The following is a 21,541-nucleotide window of genomic DNA, read 5'->3' as shown; positions in this document are numbered from 1 at the left end:
TTTGGGGACAAGGAGGGCATTGCCAGCTGGGAGAGCTGGAGAAGAGCGGGGTGTGCCAGGCCAGGGCACGGAAAAAGGAATTGGGATCCTGGCATTGGGAGCAGGAGGATTTGGAGGGAGCTGAGGAGACGGGAAAGGCTCAGGAGCAGAGTTGGCCTGGGAGGAAACGCTGGAATGGGCTGGAATATTTGGAAAAATGGCTGGGAAAAAGGATTAGCAGCAAAATCAGCTTTGGTGGGAGCGGCCTCAACCACCTGGAAGGGAGACAGGAAAAGGACAAAGGGAATTCCAGTGAAGAGCTTTCCTGGGCTTCTGGATTTCCCATTGGATATCTTCGTTCAGGGAAAAGGGATCTTGAGAGTGGCTCCATCAGGAAAATGGGATTTTATCCACACAATCCCATTCTGTCCCTCATTTCACGGGTGCACAGGTGAAACTTCCTGCTCTTTGTGTTGTAACATTCCCTGGAAAACTTCCTGGCCCCAGAGGATTCAGATCCCCCTCTCCCACCCCTGCGCAGACCTGGACTCCAACCCAGGCCTTAATTAACTCAATAATTAATGAGCTGGGGGCAACAATTCTTCTCCTCAATCATTTTCCTGTGGCTGACCCAGTGCTCCTCCTGGAATGACCTGGCTGGGAATTCTGAAGCTTTGGGATGTGAATCCCAAGGATTTGGGGTGCTGGGGGGATTTGGGGCTCTTGGCTGTTGTTCCTTGGGGTGCAGATCCCCGTGATCCCGGCTCAGCTCCAGAGGAAGTTGGAAAAGGGGTCTGGAAGGCTGGGAATCCCATTCCCAAGATGTTCCTGAGCTTGGGAATGTGGGGTCTGCTGGTGGGGACGTGGAGCATGAGAAATTTGTGGGACACTTGTCCCAAATTCCTCTGCAGGGCCAGGATAACCACAGGAAGTGTCACCCACCCCTTGTCCCCAGGGCTTGGAGTGATGATTCCCAGAATTCTGTGGATAATTATCAGGGAAAAACCATCCAAAAGGATAAATGGAGCATTTCATTTCCCAGCAGAATTTCCTACTTTATTTCCCTTTTCAATGGAATTAAAACCTTGTTTTGTTCCTTTTCCTCTCTTTTTTTGCCAAACCTGAGGCTGTTTGAGCTTGTGCTGGGGCTGAGCAACTGGGATGTGTTGGGATGAGCACATCCTTGGAAAACAGAGCTGATGGAGGAATTTTAGATGGGAAAAGGGCAGCTCTGGGATGGGAATCAGATGTTTCTGGGAAGATCCCAATTCACAGCAAAGTTTGGGAGCAGAGTCAATTTTTAAGCTGAAATAAACAGCTCCGAAATAAACAAAAAACAGGATTTGTTTTTCCAACTTGGATCCCTCCAGAGGGATGAGGGAAACCTTGACATTTCCAGCTGGAACTTCCACATGCTCAGAACCTCGGGTTCTGAGGGAATTTCTGGCTGCTCCCTGTTAGAAACAGCAAAATATTTATTATTTATTAATTGTTATTTATTATTTATTAATAGTGCTGTGCTGAGGCAAAAAATCAGTGTTTTTTCCATGCTGTCCTTAGGTTCATTAAAGCCAGGAGGGTACTAATTAATCCCCCTGATTTTTAATTGCCATCATTAATACAGGCTTGTAAAATCCAGCTTGCTCCGCTTAGTGCTTCCAGTTATCCCACAGGATTCAGAGTGGGAATAAATCCTGATCAAAGCCAATCTTGGCTGATAAAATAATTAATTCCCATTTTCTGATTTGGCGGGAGAAGCTCCCGTTTGTGGTGGGGGTTTGGGAGCTCTGCCCTGGGATGGGTTGAGCATGTTTCACCAGGAATGAAAATAAACCAGGAGCAGGGATGCAGACAGACCTGGAGAAGTCAGATTTTCGGGATAAAGTTGGGATTTTACTGCCCTGGTAATCCATTAATCCATAATTGACTAACCGGGAGCACACGCGGAGCCCGTGGGAGCGGTGGGATGTGGGCGTGGAGCCAATTCCAAACATTCCATGGATGAATCCTGGGGTTGGGTTTACCTTCCCTAAGGAGGGAATTTCAGGAAGAGCCCCCCATCCTTATCCTTGCTCCCCTCCTCCTTCCCCTGCTGCAGCTCTGGAAGTTTCCCAAAATTCCCAAAATCCTCCCGCTCACTGAGCCAAGGAAATTTTGGTCTGTCCCCATGGATCACTCCAGGATTTTTTGTGTCCCTGTTCTGATACCATCCCATCCCTTTCCTCATCCCATAACTTCCATCCCTGCTACTGCTGCTTTCCCGCCCATCTCATCCTGTTTTGTCCTCACTGATCCAGATCTAGGTCAATCATTCCGCTCCTTAATGGAATTTTTTCCATGAATAATTAATTTTTTCCCCCTGCACAGAGGCCTTCACTGTGTGTGGATCCATAGGGAATTGTCTCGTGTCTTCCCTTTGTGTTTTTTCCCATTAAAGTTCCCTGTCCAGCCCTAAATGGGTCATTTTGGTGGCTGATCTGTCCCTTTCCAAGGGGAACCGTCCTTCCAGGCCTCCAGGAAAGCTGGAAAACCTCCTTGATGCTGCTGGAGCCTTGGGAATGCTCTGCATGCTGGAGAATTCTGTGGAAAAGCAGCTCTGGGTCTGAATAAACCCTTCCCGCGCCCATTTTTCCTCCTGTCCTTTGTTATATGTTACATCCATCAATGTTCCCCAATTCCATCTGATTCCAGCCCATTTTCCAGAGGCAGGGAGGGCAGGAAAAGCAGGAACTGATGGAATGGGGACCATCCCCAGTGCTCAGTCCCCTCTGCTGCTCCTTCTCTCCCCTGTCTCCCAAACTTCCTCTCTATCCCCTTCTTTTTCCCAATCCCAAATTCATTTGGAGCTCTCCTTCCCTTTCCAGGCACATTCCTGGGTGAGTTCAGAATCCCGGGATGGCTGGGGAGGTGACATCTTCCATGAATTCCCGGAGACTTTTAAAAGACCTGTGCTCTGTTTTCTTTTTTCTTTTTTTATTTTATTTTATTTTTGGTTTTGTTTCGTTTTTCCTTCTCTCCCACTGATTTCAGCCCGAGGGATCTCAGAAACCACTCCCAGCTTCATGTATCCTTACGGAACTTCCAGCAGCCAGATGGTGCTCCGAGGGGTGGATCTCCTGCTGGAATGCATCGCCTCCGGAGTGTATGTACCATGGAGAGGGTGATTCCCAGCAATTCCCAGCAGGATCAGCGCAAGGAATCACCCCAGGATTGGGAAAAAGGAATCATTCCCTCCTTTTTAGCTGCTAACAATGCTCCCATAACCTGCTTGATAAGCAAATGGAAATGCTGAGGTTTCCAGGTGTCTCCAGATCCTTGTCCAAGGATAATTCCTAACTGGTTTGCCCTAAAATTTGGGAATTTCCTGTGAGTTCCTCACCACGCTGTGAGGGAGGACATTTGTGTCCCCCAGAAGTGTCCTGGGCTCATGGTCCAGCCCACACCATCAGACCATGGTCAGGGATGGGCTTTGAGGTTCCTTCCACCCCAAACCATTCCAGAATTCCACGATCCTGCATTCCCAGGAGGATCAGGAGGAAAACAAAACTCCTGACCTGCTGGGAATGCTCAGGGCCGTGTTTTAGGGGTGATGGTGGGAAGGAGGGTGATGGAAAGGGTGGTGGGAATAAGGGTGGCCCACCAGTTAGATCAGACCTTCCCCCTGGCTTTTGGTGGTTCCCAGGATGGGAATTTCACTGTTATTTAGGAATCACAACTCTTTACTTGGGAGTCATTCCCTGGCCTTTGGAAAAGCTCTGATCTGCTCCCCCTCTCCTCAGACCAGCGCCGGACATCATGTGGTACAAGAAAGGCGGGGAGCTCCCGGTGGGTAAAACCAAGCTGGAGAACTTCAACAAGGCCCTGCGCATCTCCAACGTGTCTGAGGAGGACTCCGGGGAATATTTCTGTCTGGCCTCCAACAAGATGGGCAGCATCCGTCACACCATCTCCGTGAGAGTGAAGGGTACGTCAACTTTACCTTCCCTCTTCGGGTCCCAGCCTCCTGGAGCCAGGAGGGGACGTTCATAGAATGCTGGGATGGACAGCAAGGCCTTTCCCTGGGAATGGGTCCATGTTCTTCAGGGAATCATGGAATGGGTTGGGTTGGAAGGACGTCAGAGATCGCCCAGTTCTGGGACACATTCTATGGTCCCGTGTTGCTCCAAGCCCTATCAAACCCTGCCTTGGGCACTTCGAGGGATGGAGCAGCCACAGCTTCTCTGGGAATTCCATCCCAGCCCCTCCTCACCCTGATTCCATCCCAATAACCCATCTAAATGTTCCCTTTTCTGAATTAAATCTTGTCCAAATGGCCCCAAAAGCAGGAGGGGATGGGAACCCTCTGATAGAAATTGTGGTGGGTTTGTGCGGCATAGGAGAGGAAAGGGGTCTCTCCTCCTTTAACAAATCCTGGGAAACCCACTTGGTTTTTCCATCATCTTCCTCCCCCAGGGAGTGTTGGAGGGGGGAATTTGGGGTGGTGCCACTGTCCCTGTGTCACCGGGGTGGGGCTGTTTTCCAGCTGCTCCCTACTGGCTGGATGAGCCGGAGAACCTGATCCTGGCCCCCGGCGAGGACGGCAGGCTCGTGTGCCGGGCCAACGGCAACCCCAAACCGACCATCCAGTGGCTGGTGAATGGAGAGCCCATCGAATGTGAGTGCAGGAGAGACTGGGCCTCCTTCTCCAAAATCCCTGCCAAAATCCCAGCCAAGGATATCCTGGCTGAGCACTAGCCAGAGTGGCTTCCTCCTCCAAAATCTCAGCCAAAATCACACCGAATTCCCAGCGAAAATCCCACCAAAATTCCAGCCAAGGGTCTCATAACTGAGCATGAGCCAGAGTTGCCTCCTTCTTCAAAATCTCAGCCAAAATCCCACCAAATTCCCAGTGAAAATCACACCAAAATCCCAGCCAAGGATCTCATGTCTGAGCATGAGCCGGAGTTTCCTCCTTCTTCAAAATCTCAGCCAAAATCTCACCAAAATCCCAGCCAAGCATCTACTGGCTGAGCATGAGCTATAGTCGCCTCCTTGTCCAAAATCCCAGCACAAATCCCAGTCAAGAATCTCGTGGCTGACCAAAAGCCAGAGCTGCTGGTGGGGTCCAACACCCACTTGAACCCCCCTTCTCTGGGATGGGCCCAGTTCACCCAGTGGCTCCCAGTTTTGTCTGTGGAGCTCACACACCATCACCAGGTTTGAACTGGGCTGAGCTGAGAGGACGCTCCATGAGATTAAGGGGTGGATTTTCATTTGGAACCGAATTAAAGGAGCTGTCCTTGTTTTGAAGCGTCTCCACCCAACCCGAGCCGGGAGGTGGCCGGGGACACCATCGTGTTCCGGGACACGCAGATCGGCAGCAGCGCCGTGTACCAGTGCAACGCGTCCAACGAGCACGGCTACCTGCTGGCCAACGCCTTTGTCAGCGTGCTGGGTGAGTCTGCGGCAAGGGGAGCTCCCAAAACTCAAATTTCCACAGAATCCGAGGTTGGAAAGGACCTTAATGCTCAGCTCAAACCTCGTCTTAAAAGAGTGGATGTGGCTCTTAATGCCAAGGTTGGTTTCATAGGTTGGGTCATAGGTTGGACTTGATGGTCTTAAAGGTCTTTTCCAACCTTGCTGGAAACATTTTCTGACCTTTTTCCAACTGGTTGGTTCTGGGATTCATCTAAAATTCCACCCTTTTGGAAGGGTGGGTCGTGGAACCTTACACTATCCCAGGGTGCTCCAAGCCCTATCCTACCTGGCTGTGGATTTCCAGGAATCCAGGGGCGGCCACAACTTCTCTGGGAATTCCATCCCAGCCCCTCTCCACCCTCCCAGCCAGGAATTTCTTCCCAATATCCCACAAAAACTCTCCTATTTTAGTTTAAAATCTTTCCCCTTTATCCCATTACCATATTCCCATGTAAAAGTCACTCTCCCTGGATTTTCCAAGCCCTCTTTTCCCTGCCAAAGTTTTCCATGAGTTTTCCCCTTTGCTGCTCTGAGGGAATGCACAAAGGCGTCCAGGTTTTGGAGCAGGAATCCATTGCCATGGATTCAAACCAGAGAAAAGGCTGGGCAAATCCAGGGATACGAGTCAAAAAATGAGGTTAGGAGAGGCAAAGTGGGGTGAGGTGGAATGGAGAAGCTCTACTGGGTTTTGAAAGCACCAGTAGGAAAAATGAACCAAAAAACCAGGGAAAAGGCTGGAAAAGAGCAGCAGAATCCATTTTTCCTCCTTCTCCATGGCTGGAATTTTGGTGCTTGGCAGATGTCCCCCCCCGGATCCTGGGCCCCCGGAACCAGCTGATCAGGGTGATCCAGAACAACAGGACGCGCCTGGATTGTCCCTTTTTCGGGTCCCCCATCCCCACCCTGCGCTGGTAAGAGCCGGATCCCATCCTGAGGGGTGGGAAAGGGGGGGTTTCCTGCTTTTCCTTCCCTTCCAACAGCACTTTGTGGTGTTGGGAGGTTTAAGGACGGCCAGGGGAACACGCTGGATGGAGGCAACTACAAAGCCTACGAGAACGGGAGCTTGGAGATGTTCATGGCTCGGAAGGAGGACCAGGGACTCTACACATGCGTGGCCACCAACATCCTGGGGAAAGCTGAGGCCCAGGTCCGCCTGGAGGTCAAAGGTAGGGGCATGGAGGTGCCAAAATCTTGGATCTTCTGGAAGTTGCAGTAGAAAGAGTTGAGGCTAAAATCTTGGATTTTCTGGGAGTCGCATCAGGAATAACCCTTGAGGTGAAGGGGGGTTGGTTGTGGCTGATCTGATCTTCCAGCAGGTCAGGGCTGGGAGCTTTGAAATGGCAGAGATTCCATTTTAATGTTGGGAAAAGCCAAGGCTGGGGTTGGTGGGAGGGTTTGGGTTGGGTGTCAGGCTGGGAGAAGCCACCAGCAACACCAACACTGACCCCAAGTGTTCCTCAGGGTTAGCTGAGGACAATAAAACATTTTTGGAACTGTTTTTACCCCACTCAGGAAATCTGGCTACTGACTCCAAAAAATGGTTTTTTTAAAAAGCTCAGCACAAATTGATGACTTGTTAAATTAATTTATTTGTTCAAAGCTGGACAAACACCCCAGCTGTGCTTGTCCTTCCCTGCTCTCTGTTGAGTCCCTGAGCCAAGCCCCACGGTTTTGGGACATGACGTTTTGTGACTTCCTGCAGACCCCACCAGGATCATGAGGAGACCTGAGGAGTTTGGGACGTAACCCTTGACCCCGTGCAGACCCCACCAAAGTTGCGAGGGAACCTGAGGGGTCTGGGGTGTGACCCTTTGTTTGTGACCCTGTGCAGACCCTGCCAAGGGTTGTAAGGGAAATTGAGGAGTTTGGGACATAACCCTTGACCCTATGCAGACCCCACCAATGTCACGGGAGGACATGAGAAGTTTGGGAGAGGGCCCCTGAATTCATGCAGACCCCACAGGGATCATGAGGGGTCCTGAGGAGTTTGGAACGTGTCCCTTTGTTTGTGACCCCACGCAGACCCCACCAGGATCGTGAGGGGCCCCGAGGACCAGGTGGTGACAAAGGGCACCATGCTCCGGCTCCACTGCCGAGTCAGGCACGACCCCACGCTGCGGCTCATGGTCAGCTGGCTCAAGGACGATGCCCCCCTGTACCTGGGGAACAGGTCTGTGCCCAAAAACTCCATCGATTTCTCTCCCAGAATTGTTGGGTTTTTAGCAGAACATTCCAGGTGTCCCCAGGGATAAATATTGAGCTCCCACCTAAGCAACATCTGATGTTTTTGGCACTTTTAGTCTCATTGGCTCCCTCCAGCAATTCCAGCTGATTTATCAGTAAATCCAGACTTTGCCGTGGGTTTTATTCCCGGATATTTCAGGACATCTTGATAAAACCTGGGAGTTCATAACGAGCCGCTCCAGAATTAATGTTTCTCTGCTGCGGCTGGCACAGCTCTAATTTCCTTTCCGTACCTGACTCCTGTTTCTTGTGAGGCAAGATCTGATCCCAGGGCACGAGCCAGAGCTGGCTGTTGTCCTAAAAATGTGATTATTCCCCAGATACGCCCCAGGGCGCGTGATTCCTTAGGAAATGAGCTTTCCCAGAATAACCCAGCACATCCTCAGCTGATGCAACCTCCAGACCAGAGATGTTCTCCTGCTCTGGTTGGGTTTCCAGCTGGATTTTGTCAGGGAGCATCCAGCCTTCAACGCTGCTTCCTAAATATGTTGGGGCAGAATTCTGGGACGTTGTTTCTTTGAAGGATGAAGAAAGAAGAGGATGGTCTGATGATCTATGGAGTGACTGAGAAGGACCAGGGCGATTACACGTGTGTGGCCAACACGGAGCTGGACAAGGACTTGGCCAAGGCCTATCTCACCGTGCTTGGTAAAGCCCTCCTGACCCCACAGCTGAATGCTTGGCTTTGAACAGGACACCCCAACCTCGAGGTCAGGCTGGAAGGGGGATCTGGGCTCCAAGATTGTCCCCTGGATGCTCAGGGAGGTGCTGGCAGAGCAGGGGTTCCATTGTCACAGGATTTGCTGCCTCATCCCCGATGACGGCACTGAAATGATGCAAAAAACCTGGGATTTGAGGGCAAAAAATTAAACAGGAATTGTGGCACACAGCCCAGAATATCCCCAGGCAGGTGTTGAAGATCCATGAGAAAAGTCCCAAACTTGGGGGTGAATTTAGTGGGGTGTTGGGGTGCTGAGCAATGGGATTGGGGCTGAGCCAGCTGCTCCTGGCCCTGTATGTCCCCTCTGCGTGTCCCCTTTACAACACAGGGAGGGACAAACTTCACCGCATTCCCCATTTGTGCCACTGCAATCTCTGCTTGGCAAACAGGGATTTATCATCCCCTGGCCACCTCAGATTCCCGGGAATGCCACAACCTGCCAGTGCCCCTCCACAGCTGGAACAGGATTCCCAAATAATCCCAAATAATTCCCCTGGGGTTGATTTATTTCCCCTCCTTTCCCCTAATGGCTCATTAACCCCACACCAAACTGGTATTTCCCTTTTGCTGCCTACTACGAGTGTGGGTAACGCATGGAGGTCTCGGGGGGAAGGATATTCCTGCTCTGCTTCCCAAACTGGATCAAATCCCACTGAAATCTGCAACTTTATGTTTGCCAGGTGCTCCTTTGGCCACCCAAGCTTAAACTAACCCGGTTTAACAAGCACTGTCTTACCTTGCAGCCATCCCTGCTAATCGGTTGAGAGATTTACCCAAAGGTAATCGTCACTAATTCCTCGCTTTCCTTTCATTTCCCACCTTGGTTTTGGTTTTCCCTCACCAGTAACTCCAAGAGAAATGGGTGGCAGCTGGAAAAACTGGGGGGTGATGCTTCCAGGTTGAAGGAGCTGGAGCTCCAAGTCCTTCCCAAGCTGTCCTTGAAGCAGCAGGTTTTTCCAAGTTCCATCCAAACTTTCCTTAAAAGCCCATCCAGATGGGTGGAATGCTCCTGTTCCACCATGTTTTGTGTCCCACAGTGGCAGTTCATGAGTGCAGGAATCACTTCACCTGTGCTTGAAAATCCTGATGGAAAAAAACCCAAAAATGCATGGAATTCCCTAATTTTTACCTGGAATTTATTCCTGTTATTGCATGAGCTGGTCCTTGTGATCACATTCAAAAAAAAAAAAAGGCAAATTTCTATCAAATTTATATTTCCACTAAGGTTTTGTGTCCTTTTTCTGCTGTTCATTTGCACTTTTCTGTGTAAGGTCACAAATCCCCCTAAACCAGCACACAGTGCATTCCCCACCACTTTTTTGGGGAGAAGGCAGGATTTTTCCTGGAAAAGCAGGATTTTTCCAGGGAAAGGAAGATTTTCCCTGTGAAAGGCAAGATTTCCAGCCAAGACACTGTCAGAAATGACCACATTTATATTTTAAAAATCACTCCAGTCCCCTAAAGAGCTGCAGGATGTGGATTGTGCCCTGGAGGGCGTCCTGCCCACAGGGCTGGGAGAGGTGATGGGAACTGGGACTCGGTCCTGGGACAATTCCAGCCTCCCATTTATCCCATTCCAACAGCACGACCTGACCAGCCCCGGGACTTGGAGCTGACGGATCTGGCCGAGAGGAGCGTGCGGCTGACATGGATCCCCGGCGATGACAATAACAGCCCCATCACAGGTCTGTCCCCAAAATCCCTGTGATGGAAAATCCCTTCCCATCCAAACCCTTCGTGTCAGAACACAGGAAATTCCTCTGGCTGCCCTGGAGTCCCAAGACCCCTGTGCCTTTGATCTTGATCCATGGAAAAAATTCCCAGCCTTTATATGAAGATTTACAAGCCACAAAAGTTTAAGTAGAATGATAGTGAATTTATCACAGGGTGAAAAATAGATTTTTGTGGTTTATAGAATGGGGGCTCAGGGTCCCAAGATGGAGGAATTTGGGCGTGCCTTGTCCTTTTTCCTTCTTCTTCCTAGCCTCCATCTTCTGGGTGATGTTGGCACTTTTAGATTGGTTTGGAGTAGAAACTCACTGTCTAACATAGGTGATAGGTATTGGGAAGTTATGGTAAATAACACATTATTTACCATAACTTCATACTAAAAACAGGTCGTTTTTAGTATAAAAAGATAACACCACCTCTGAGGTAGAGTGGTGTTATCTCCTGACTTCATCAGGCCAGGAGAAAGAATTTTATAGATAAGAAACCATAAACAGCCTTGAGAATGAGAACTGAGGAGTTCTGACTCCTTCAACCTCCAGGCTGGGAAAAGAGACTTTCTAACACATCTCAGGGTCACTCCGAGCAGCAGAGATTCCAAGACTTCACCCACCTCTCCCTGCTCTTCCCAGGCTACATCGTGCAGTTCGAGGAGGATCGCTTCCAGCCCGGAGTGTGGCACGACCACTCCAGGTACCCCGGGAGCGTCAACTCGGCCGTGCTGAGCCTGTCACCGTACGTGAATTACCAATTCCGGGTGATCGCCGTCAACGACGTGGGCAGCAGCGTGCCCAGCGCGCCCTCCGAGCGCTACCAGACCAACGGGGCACGTGAGTTTTGCCCAGGTTTTTTTTTTTTGGGCCTTGGAATCCACTTCTCTCCATGGAGGCTCCTCCCTCCATGACAGGAATAGGTTGGCAAGGGCGGCGCGAGGAATTTTCCGTGTGGAATTCTCGAGCTTGGGGGTGGTGTCCTTCAAGGGCAGCAAAATGCAGAGGTTTATGCAGAAGTCAGTCATTTGTTATAGAAAAACCTGGTTTTAATTCTTTTCCCTAAAGGGAAGAATCCTAAAGGAATCTTTCCGGTCCTTTCAGACTACAGGAAGCTCAGAAATCTGTAGGAAAATCAGACTTGAGTGCAAATATTGTTAATTATTGGCTGCTGTTAAAGCTGGTTGATGCTGTGGGGGTGGCGAGGCCCTGGCACAGATTATCCAGAAGAAACTTGGCTGCCCCTGGATCCCTGGAACTGTCCAAGGCCAGGTTTGATGGGGCTTGGAGCAGCCTGGGATAGGGAAAGGTGGAATTGGGTGATTTTAAGATCCCTTCCCACCCAAATTCCACAACAAAAGAACAAAACAATCTCCAATCCACAATCAAGACTTGAGTTGTCAGCCCAGCACTTTGTGAGAGAATATTTGGGAAAATTCCACACAAGGAATTCACAGGAATCTCAGCAGTCCTGCTGCATTTCTCCCTTTACCCATTCCAGGGCGATTTTTGGAGGATCTGCTGGCATCTAGTGTTGGCTCCCAACACTGCCCGCCGTGATTCAGGCTCAGAGTGACAAACTCTGCTCCCTCCACAATGGTTCCTTTTCAAAGATTTAGGACATTTAGGGGACAAAAAAGAGTCTCCTAAATAAATGGCCTGGTTTTTCCAGAGGACTGAGAGTCTCGTGTCCCATTAACCTGAATGGGAACTTCTGGAAAAATCAGGCCATTAACTTCTGCCTTGGAAGGACTTTCGGTTTGCAGGGTTTTAACCCCTCAGTGGTTGCTTTTTTGACATTGAAAAATTCATTGTTTTGGTTTTTGATGTGAATTTCAGGTCCTGAAATAAATCCAACAGGAGTTCAAGGGGCAGGGACCCAAAAAAACAACATGGAGATAACGTGGACTGTGAGTTCCTCTTGGATGACTTTTGGGGTGGAGCTGTGGCATGAGGGGGAATGGGTTCAGAGTGCCAGAGGGCGGGGATAGGTGGGACATTGGGAATGAATCCTTCACCTGGAGGGTGGGAAGGGGCTGGGATGGAATTCCCAGAAAATCCACTGCTGTCCCAATCCTGCAAGTGTCCCAGGCCAGGTTGGATCAACATAGGATCATGGAAGGGGTGGAATGCAATGGGATTTCAGGTCCCTCCCAACCCAAACCACTCCAGGATTCCATGAAATAAAACACAGGAAGTACAAGAAAGGCCATTTTTATAAATGAGAATAATTCTAAAGAGAATAATTCTAAAAACTGAAAGTAAAATAATGCAAAGATGTGGCATCCAAAGATGCCGGATTCCAGACTCAGCTTCCTGAGGATGAAGTCGAGTCCTTGAGCAGCTCAGAGGATTTATGGGGCTGCTCCTGCTTTGCTCCCTGCACCAGCAGGTGTCAGCCACAAATCAGGGATGAGTCGTGGGGAGAGCTGGAATGGCAGCGGGAACAGAGGCTGGAATAGGGGGATAGTAAATATGGAATATATGTTGTGTAATTTGATATTATGCACATATTTGATTTATTTTATATCATATATAGATAAGGAAGTTGGACTAGTGGAAATGTCCCTGCCCATGGGAGGGGCTTGGAATTTAAATCCCTTTCAACCCAAACCAGGAATAAAATCTTGGATTTTTGTACTGAAATTTTGAATAAAATTTCCCAGCCCTGCCATGGCTCTGGAGGACAAGAACTCGTTCTGCCTCTCCTTGGGAGCAAAACCTCAAACCTCACCCTCCTTTGGGATTTGCTGATGGAGCCTGGAATACAACCCCACTGCTGAGCAGAACTTTGAGATGAGATATCCTTGGCAGAAAAATTAATTTTTTTTAAAATTTGTTTTTCCTCCTTCTCATTTTTCCTACTGTGTTTCACCCCACTGAAGCCTCTGAACGCAACTCAGGCGTACGGGCCCAACCTCAGGTACATCGTGCGGTGGCGGCGGCGGGACCCGCGCGGGAGCTGGTACAACGAGACCGTGCGGAGCGCGCGGCACGTGGTGTGGAACACGCCCATCTTCGTCCCCTACGAGATCAAGGTGCAGGCTGAGAACGACTTCGGCAGAGCCCCCGAGCCCGACACCTACATCGGATACTCCGGGGAGGATTGTGAGTATTCCATCAGCCACAGGTGGGATTGTGGGGATGGGCCCATCCAAGGGCAAGGAGTGTCCGGGATGTGAGTGAGGCACTGAGGGATTTGGGACAAAAATCCACTTTTAGTTTGGACAAGGTTTGGAGGACCTGGACTGTGGAAGGTGTCCCTACCTAGGGCCTCCTGGGCTATGGAAGATCTTCTGGTCCGTGGCCACCTGGGCTATAAAAATTGTGCCTGTCTGTGGCCACGTGGGCTATGGGAGGTGTCCCTGTCTGTGGCCATCTTGGGCTATGGGAGGTGTCCCTGACGATGGCAACCTGGGCTATGGGATTTGTTCTTGTCTGTGGCCACCTGGGCTATAAAAGGTGGTCCTGTCCATGGCCACCTGGGCTATGGAAGGTGTCCCTGTCTGTGGCCATCTTGGGCTATGGGAGATGTTCCTGTCTGTGGCCACCTGGGCTATACAAGGTGTCCCTATGTGTGGCCACCTCAGCTTTGAGAGGTGCCCCTATGTGTGGCCACCTGGGCTATGGAAGATCTCCCTGTCTGTGGTCACCTGGACTGTGGAAGCTGTCCCTGTCCATGGCCCTGGGCTATAAACAGTGTCCCTGTCCATGGCCACCTGGGCTATAAAAGGTGTCTTTGTCCATGGCCACCTGGGCTATGGGAGGAGTCCCTATGTGTGGCCACTTGGACTGTGGAAGGTGTCACTGTCCGTGGCCACCTGCGCTGTAAAAGTGTCCCTGTCCATGGCCACCTGGGCCATGGGAGGTGTTCCTCTCTGTGGTCACCTGGGCTGTCCGTGGCCACCTGGGCTATGGAAGTCCCCCTGGCTGTGGGACTTCAGGATTTTTCAAGAAGGAAGGTGGATGAGGCAGGAGGTTCCAGGTTTGAAGCCGAGGCACAAAAACTGGAAGTAAAGCTGGAATTCTGGGATAAACCAGGTGACCATCCATTGCCCCAGGTTTGAAGACAAGGGGCACAAGCAGGGCACAGAAATTGGAAGTAAAGATGGAATTTTGGAATTGGGATGGCACAGACAACACCTCCTCCAGCTGAGGATCTCCCAGAAGAGACAGGGCAAGGAAAATAGGGTGAAAAAGGGGGAATTAGGAGAAGACAAAGCACTGGAAGCAAACTGGACTGAGTTCAGGGGTTGTTACTGGGAAAGATCCATTTTCTATGCCCTCCCAGGGTTTTTTAAAAATTTCTTCTGGAAATTCCTGCAATAATTTGGAGGTTTGGGAGGATCTGGATGAGCCTCCAAGTGTGTGTGTGTTGTATGGAGGCAAAGCAGGGAGATCAAAACTTCTGCCTTTGTTTGAGGGCTGGGATGGGTTAAAGATCCCAAAAATCCACAAAAACTTTTCCCAAAAATAGTCAAATCTGAGCTGCTTCACTCCAGGTCTCTCCACACAGCAGAAGCTGTAGAAAGGAGGTAAAATCTCAACTGGATCAACAGCAAATTGACCAAATTCTGATTAAAAATATGGAAATGAGGTTTTTTGGATCTTTGGGGTCCAACTTTGGGACAGGTGAGGAAGGAGAGAGTTGGGCGTGCTGGGATCCCTCACCTGGAGAGGCAGGTGAGCCAGATCCTTCCCTGCAGCAGGAATTTCCCCTTTTAGCTGGGTCAGGAATGTTCTCCTGATGGCTGGAGGTGTGAAATCGGATTTACTTTCTTCCCACGGAAGAGGGTGGAGCTGCTGCTCATGGGATTTGTAGTGGGAAAAGCACAGCAGGGGGTGTCCAGCTGTCCAGCTGTCCATCTGTCCGAGCTCCAGGGTCATCCCAGGTTCCTAATGGCCGCTCTGCTTTGTCCCTGCAAACCCAGATCCCAAGGCTGCGCCCACGGATGTCAGGATCAGAGTGTTAAACAGCACTGCCATAGCTCTGACCTGGACCCGGGTGCACCTGGACACCATCCAGGGACAGCTCAAGGAGTACCGAGTGAGCAAATCCCAAACTCCCCAGTCCCAAATCTGCGCCCAGCACTGACCATTAACACAGCTAAACCTCCCAAAATTCCCAGCTGGCTCCCAGGGGATGGAGCTGCTGGGTGTGGGGATGACAGAAAACTTCCTTTGGTCACCAGGAGCTTTGGGTTTGGGGCAGCACCAAGGATTTGCTCTTTGGGGTGTCAGGATGGGGTCGGGGACGTCTCCTGTTGCTTCCTCTGGGCTTGGCTGCAGGATTTGGGATGCTGCAAGAAAACAGGGAGGGGTTGGGGTGGTGCAGGCCACAGAGCAAAGGGGCTCTGAGGGAGTGACCCAAACCAGGTCAGGTTTTGTGTCATCCCCAAAGTACTGACAGTGTTTTTTACTGATCAACAACCCCTGTAAGGCCTAAACCTGCAGTCAGGACTAACTGAGTGCTAAAACCAGTGTGGATCCGTGTTTTTCCAGGTCTTTCCAGGTTTATATTTAATATTTATCAGTCTATCCAGACTTAGATCTAATATTTAATTTTACTGCTGATGCACAGAGGATGGAACCATTCAAACCAAGCCAAACCCTGAGCAGGGCCCTTCCCTGGGTGTCAAAACATTCCCAAAACTTCACATTTGGCAAAGAATCTCAGCATTCCCTGCCCGATCATCAGCTTGTTCCACTTTTCCTGTTTCTGGGGGATTTTCTGAATGGATTCCTGTTTCTGCATGGAATAGGATTTGCAGTCAGGAGCTTGAATGGGAGATTTCCCAAATTCAGGATTTTATTAATGCCTGAGTGTGTCTCACCTTTCCTTGTCCATTGTGAGCAGAAAGGGAGAACCACTTGGATTTTAATCCTTGGGAATTAAGAACACCTTTAGTCTGAGCTCAGTGGTTTTGCTCCATGTTTTGGGAAGATCTTAACCCCCTGCTCAGCCTCTTCCTTGGATAACATCCAGATTTTCCTCATGGAGCTTCACTAATTCCTCTAAAAACTCCCACCCTTACAGACAAAATTCTGCTTTTTAACATCTAAAAACCCCCAAAACCCCTTTATTAAAGGGGGGGAAAAAAGCTTCACCTGGCCTGCCTGTTTCTTGAAGGCCTATTTCTGGAGAGACAGCAGCTTGCTGAAGAACCTGTGGGTCTCCAAAAAACGGCAGTTTGTGAGTTTTCCTGGAGACCGCAACCGGGGCATCGTGTCCCGGCTGTTCCCTTACAGCAACTACAAGCTGGAGATGGTGGTCACCAACGGCCGAGGGGACGGGCCCCGCAGCGAAATGAAGGAATTCCCCACCCCTGAAGGAGGTATGTTCCCACAGGGAATTCTTTGGGATCCCTCTGAGGAGGGATTTTAGCTGAGCATCACTTGGCGCTGTCGCCGTCAGTGGCATCGTTGAAGCCACAGCTGGAGTTGGCTCCTGATCCCTTCAGCATTCCCCAAAAATTCCCATTTAGGGGGTCTGGACACCTCAGCCAAGAAGATTTTGGGCTGAACAAGAGAAATATTTGCAAAATCCATTCCTAGGCACAGCACAGCGACCTTGGTTTCCTGCCTGAGCTGTCCCTGAGCTGCAGTTTGGGATGTGGCAGTGGTTGTATCCTGTCACATAGGACACAAAAGAACACAAGCTCACACCGCTGTTCTCAAGGTGAAAGAAAAGGGAAAGTTTATTTTCTGACTCCAACATTTATAGTTTTCTAAAAGTGACAGCAGATCAGAGGGTGACAGTGCCACCTCTCCAATGACACTGGACAAACCAACAGCCCATCAATGTTCTCCTCCTCCATAAAGAAATGCAAAACAATGAGTTATTTACAGAAAGTGTGTGAGAAAGTTCAATACAAGAATGTCGACATCAGAAGGCTTAGAAAATCTTAAAAAAACAGGGTGACAGGATCCATCCTGGAAAAGGCAGGAAAACCTTCCCAGGACCTTCAGGAATCACTGCCAGGCTATTAAGGCAAGAGCACCTCGTTCTTGTGTCAAGGATGAACTCAAGGGTTTAATTTTGTCGCTGGCACAGGAGGTATTTTTAGACACGCTGATAATTCAGAGTTGGAGCCGCAATTCCAACGGCTGGGAGTGACTTTTCCTACAGCACAGGAGGGAATTCAGGCACAGAAGGTCGCAAAAATGCAAGAAAAGATTTGCAAGCCTTGTCTCAAAATATTTTGGGGTCTCCCCTTTTCTCTTCCTTTCAGTGCTGTCTCTTCCTTCACAATTCCTTTGGAAAATCCCAATTTTTTAAGGATTTTTTGTGGATAATTGAGGTTTTTTCAGACAAAAAGGTTCAATTCCTGAAGATTTTGCAGGGAGGGGCATTGTAACTTTATTTCTGGGGGATCTGGTGTGGCTTTGGACATTTGGGGTGATGATAAGGATATGAGGGTGGCATTAATTAATAATTATAGATTTTACTGTTATCAAGGGGAAAATGCAGATTTTCTTTTTCCTACACCACCAAGCCCTTTTATCAACTCAAACTGACATTGAGGAGGCTGAAGGATATCCTGAACAACTAAAAATAGATCCCCGAACTCTCCCATCTCTCTTCCCCCAATTAAGACACCGCAATTAGGAGGAAATCAGGAGAGTAATTTAACTCCAGGCTGGATAATTCTTTCCTTCCTTCAGCAGTTAAAGCAGCGATAACCCCAAACATTCCTTAGGGTGAGGAGCAGTGGGAAGCTGAGATCTCCGGAATTCTGTTTCCCGGTGATTTTTTGGGATAAGAGAAGCCACTTTTGGGGGTTCTAAGAGAGAAATCTGTGGGATGAAAACTTTGGGATGGGAGGGAGGGGTGTAAGGAAGGTTGGGAAATTTGTCTCCAGCAGGCAGAAACGGGGCTGGAATTAAGAGAAATTTTTGGGATATTTATTGTTCTTCTAAGAGAGAAATCTGTGGGATGGAAAATTTGGGATTGGTGGGGGGATGTAAGGAAGGTCAGGAATTTGGGTCCAAGAGGAGAAGTAGGGCTGGAGTTCTGAGAATTTTTTGGGATACTTTTTGTGCTTCTGTGAGAAATCTTTGGGATGGGCGGGGGATGTAAGGAAGGTCAGGAAATTTGGGTCCTAGAGGAGAAGTAGAGCTGGAGTTCAGAGAAGTTTTTGGGATACTTTTTGTGTCTCTAAGGGAGAAATTTTTGGGATTAAAATTTCCCAACCTTCACATGGAACGGGGGTGTAAGGAAGGCCAGGAAGTTTGGGTCCAACAGGAGCAGCAGGGTGGGAGCTGCATTCCAGCTCTGTGGCCTCACTGGAGAATCCCACGGGAATTTTTGGCCAAAAGCCTCACCTGGCTCCTGATTTTTGGGATAAATCCTTGTGTGATCCATTCAGGGTGTGTCTGCGTGGGATTTTGGAGTGGCCGGGGCCCCAGCGGCAGGTTCGTTACCCCGTGTGTGTTTTCTCCTCTCTCCCCTCTCCTCCCCGCTCCCCTCCAAGTGCCCAGCGCCCCCAGGTACCTGCGGATCCGACAGCCCAACCTGGAAATCATCAACCTGGAGTGGGATCACCCCGAGCACCCCAACGGGATCATCACGGGATACACCCTCCAATACACACCCTGTACGTCCCGCGTCTTCCTCCCGCGGATAAATCAGGAAATCCTTCCCTTCCTGTTTTTTGCCAGATCCATGAGGAATTGGAGACTTCCATGTGGGACAAACTGGTGTTGGGAGGGGTCCTGGCCATCTGTAAGGGGGTTCGTGGGTGCTCAGCAGCTCCCCAGACTCAATTTTTGAAAGGAGATTGGTTTTATCTCAGATTTAGGAAGATTTTAGGTGCAGCCTGAGGCATTTTTGTGCTCACACAACACAAATTGGTTGATGTCCAGGGCCTGAATGACCCTGAGCCTTCTCTGCCCACCTGAATGTCCCCAAGTGCCCCAAACTGGGAGTATTTAACAGCTCTGAGCCCCACAGTGACCCCACAGAACCTCTCTGGGGTGAAGGGACAAGCTGGAGACATCTCCACCTAATCAAGGAGGGGGTGGGTGCTCAGCAGCTCCCCAGACTCAATTTTCGAGGGAAAATCAGCTGGATCTTGGATTTAGGAAGATTTTAGGTGCAGACAGAGTCATTTTGGTGCTCATCCAAACACAAGATTTAGAAAGCGATACCCCAGAGCCTGGGACAGTAGAGAGCACCTGAAGGTCCCCCCCAGCAGGTCCCCAAGCCAGGGTGTCACCAACTGCCCCAACCTGGCCATGTTCAAGAGCAGCAACAGCTCTGAGCCCCTCAGAGTCCCCACAGTGACCTCACAGACCACCTGTGAGGGGTGAGGGATGAACTGGACACCCCCAAAATTCCTGAGCCCCGCCTGCCTGCCTTCCCTCTGCAGTTAACGGGTCCCGGATGGGCAGGGACGGTGGTGGAGAACCTGTCCCCCAACCAGACGAGGTTCACCCTGCAGAGGTCAGACCCCATCTCCCGCTACCGCTTCAGGCTCCGCGCCCGCACCCAGGTGGGAGAGGGAGAGATCCTGATGGAGGATTCGCCGGCGCTGCTGGATGAAGGTAAGGGCAGCACTCGGCTCGGCCGAGGGGACAGGGATGTGTCAAACCCAAAAAATGGCATCGTGGCAGGATGTGGCAACCCCAAAAATGGTATTGTGACAGGCCATGGAACAGCCCAAAAATGGCACCGTGATAGGATGTGGCAACCCCAAAAATGGTATCATGGCAGGATGTGACAAACACCAAAAATGTTATTATGTCAGGCCATGGAATAGCCAAAAAATGGCATTGTGGCAGAATGTGGCAACCCCAGAAATGGCATAAAGACAGGCCTTGGGAAATTGCAAAAATATCTTTGTGGCAGGCCATGGAACAGCCAAAAAATGGCATTGTGGCAGGATGTGACAAATGCCACACATGTTATCCTGACAGGCCATGGAATAGCCCAAAATGTTATCATGACAGGCCATGGAACAGCCAAAAAATGCCACTGTGACAGGATGTGGCAAACCCAAAAAATGACATTGTGACAGGCCATGGTGAACCCAAAAATGGCATCACAACGGGCCATGGAACAGCCCAAAAATTGAATTAGAGAATCCCAAAAACCAGGAGTGCAGGGCAGCAATGGGCACTGAAGTTTTTTTGCAGAGGTGGAGGTGGCCAAATGCTGCAGTAAAAACCCAGCTGAGATGACCTGGGGACTGTCCCAAGGAACCTCCTGGTGGTCCTCAAAGGAGGGACATTCCTTGTGTGCCCTAGAGCTGGAGAATTTGTAGAATTTATGGTTTTTACCAAAAGAGGGCAGGGCAAGATTGGATTCAGGAAGGAATTCCTCATTCAGAGTGTTTGGAAATGCTGGCACGGGGAGGTTGTGGATGATCCTGCACCTCTGGAAGTGTCCAAAGTCAGCTTGGGATGTGGAAGTGTCCCTGGGTGGGACTGGATGAGATTTGAGGTCCTTTCCAACCCAAACCAATCTGTGATTTTGGGATCTCTCTCTCCTTGCGCTGAGGGTGAAGCTCTGATTTGCTCCTCTGTGTTTCTCTGTGAGCTCAACAGGGGCAGCTTTGGGGGATTTTTGAGTGCAGGGACCTCTGTGCCACCTCCCTGTCACCCCACGGGTATCACCTGAAGAGCCCCAATCTCAGCTCCATAATCAGATAAAATTCTCAGTATCCCCTCCCTGTCTCCCCATGGGTGTCACCTGACCCTAAAAGCCTCCAGAGCCCAAATCTCGGCCCCATAATCAGATAAAATTCCTGGTGCCACCTCCCTGTCACCCTACAGGTGTCACCCCACCCTAAAAGCCTCCAGAGCCTAAATCTCAGCTCCATAATCAGATAAAATTCCTGATGCCACCTCTCTGTCACCCCATGGGTGTCACCTGACCCTAAAAGCCTCCAGAGCCCCAATCTCAGCTCCATAATCAGATAAAATTCCTGATGCCACCTCTCTGTCACCCCATGGGTGTCACCTGACCCTAAAAGCCTCCAGAGCCCCAATCTCAGCCCCATAATCAGATAAAATTCTCAGTATCCCCTCCCTGTCTCCCCATGGGTGTCACCTGACCTTAAAAGCCTCCAGAGCCCAAATCTCGGCCCCATAATCAGATAAAATTCCCCTTGTGGAACATCCATCGAATTTAAGTGGAAGTTCTGGAGCCCTGAGGGAACCAAGGGCGGCTCTCTCCCCTCTTTAGGCTCGGCTGGCAGAGCTGGGATTTGGTTAGAGCTGGGATTTAATGGGGTTTTCTCTCCTTCCCTCCATCCCCCATCCCAGCTAATGGCCCTGAGTGGGGAAAGTGATTCCTGCCCGGATCCAATGGGAATAAAAGCATTCTCGACCCCCCTGGGGTGGGATCTGGCAAAATTTATTGGATGTGGTGGGGAGAAAACAACCAAGGAAAACATGAGAAGGGTCTGGAATTGCTTTA

The 21,541-nt window shown here is 50.0% G+C and overlaps 1 protein-coding gene across 1 annotated transcript in view; it reads left to right on the top strand.

Annotated features, from left to right (window-relative positions):
- The window catches only part of NFASC (neurofascin), a 56,464-nt gene that overhangs the window by 8,839 nt on the left and 26,084 nt on the right, over positions 1-21,541 (top strand). The window contains 18 exon segments of the mRNA XM_054294512.1: positions 3,010-3,121; positions 3,759-3,943; positions 4,502-4,633; positions 5,270-5,413; positions 6,236-6,347; positions 6,436-6,602; positions 7,459-7,606; positions 8,204-8,328; positions 9,145-9,180; positions 9,985-10,086; positions 10,762-10,959; positions 11,959-12,029; positions 13,005-13,227; positions 15,051-15,166; positions 16,250-16,454; positions 18,594-18,716; positions 19,491-19,516; positions 19,518-19,665. Of these exon segments, the coding sequence (XP_054150487.1) occupies positions 3,010-3,121; positions 3,759-3,943; positions 4,502-4,633; positions 5,270-5,413; positions 6,236-6,347; positions 6,436-6,602; positions 7,459-7,606; positions 8,204-8,328; positions 9,145-9,180; positions 9,985-10,086; positions 10,762-10,959; positions 11,959-12,029; positions 13,005-13,227; positions 15,051-15,166; positions 16,250-16,454; positions 18,594-18,716; positions 19,491-19,516; positions 19,518-19,665 (2,373 nt within the window).

This window comes from Melozone crissalis, unplaced genomic scaffold (assembly GCF_028551555.1).
Source record: "Melozone crissalis strain CALT ecotype California unplaced genomic scaffold, PUWL_Pcris_2 ptg000253l_1, whole genome shotgun sequence".
NCBI classification, from domain to species: Eukaryota; Metazoa; Chordata; class Aves; order Passeriformes; family Passerellidae; genus Melozone; species Melozone crissalis.
This window is presented reverse-complemented; position numbering and strand designations above follow the sequence as displayed.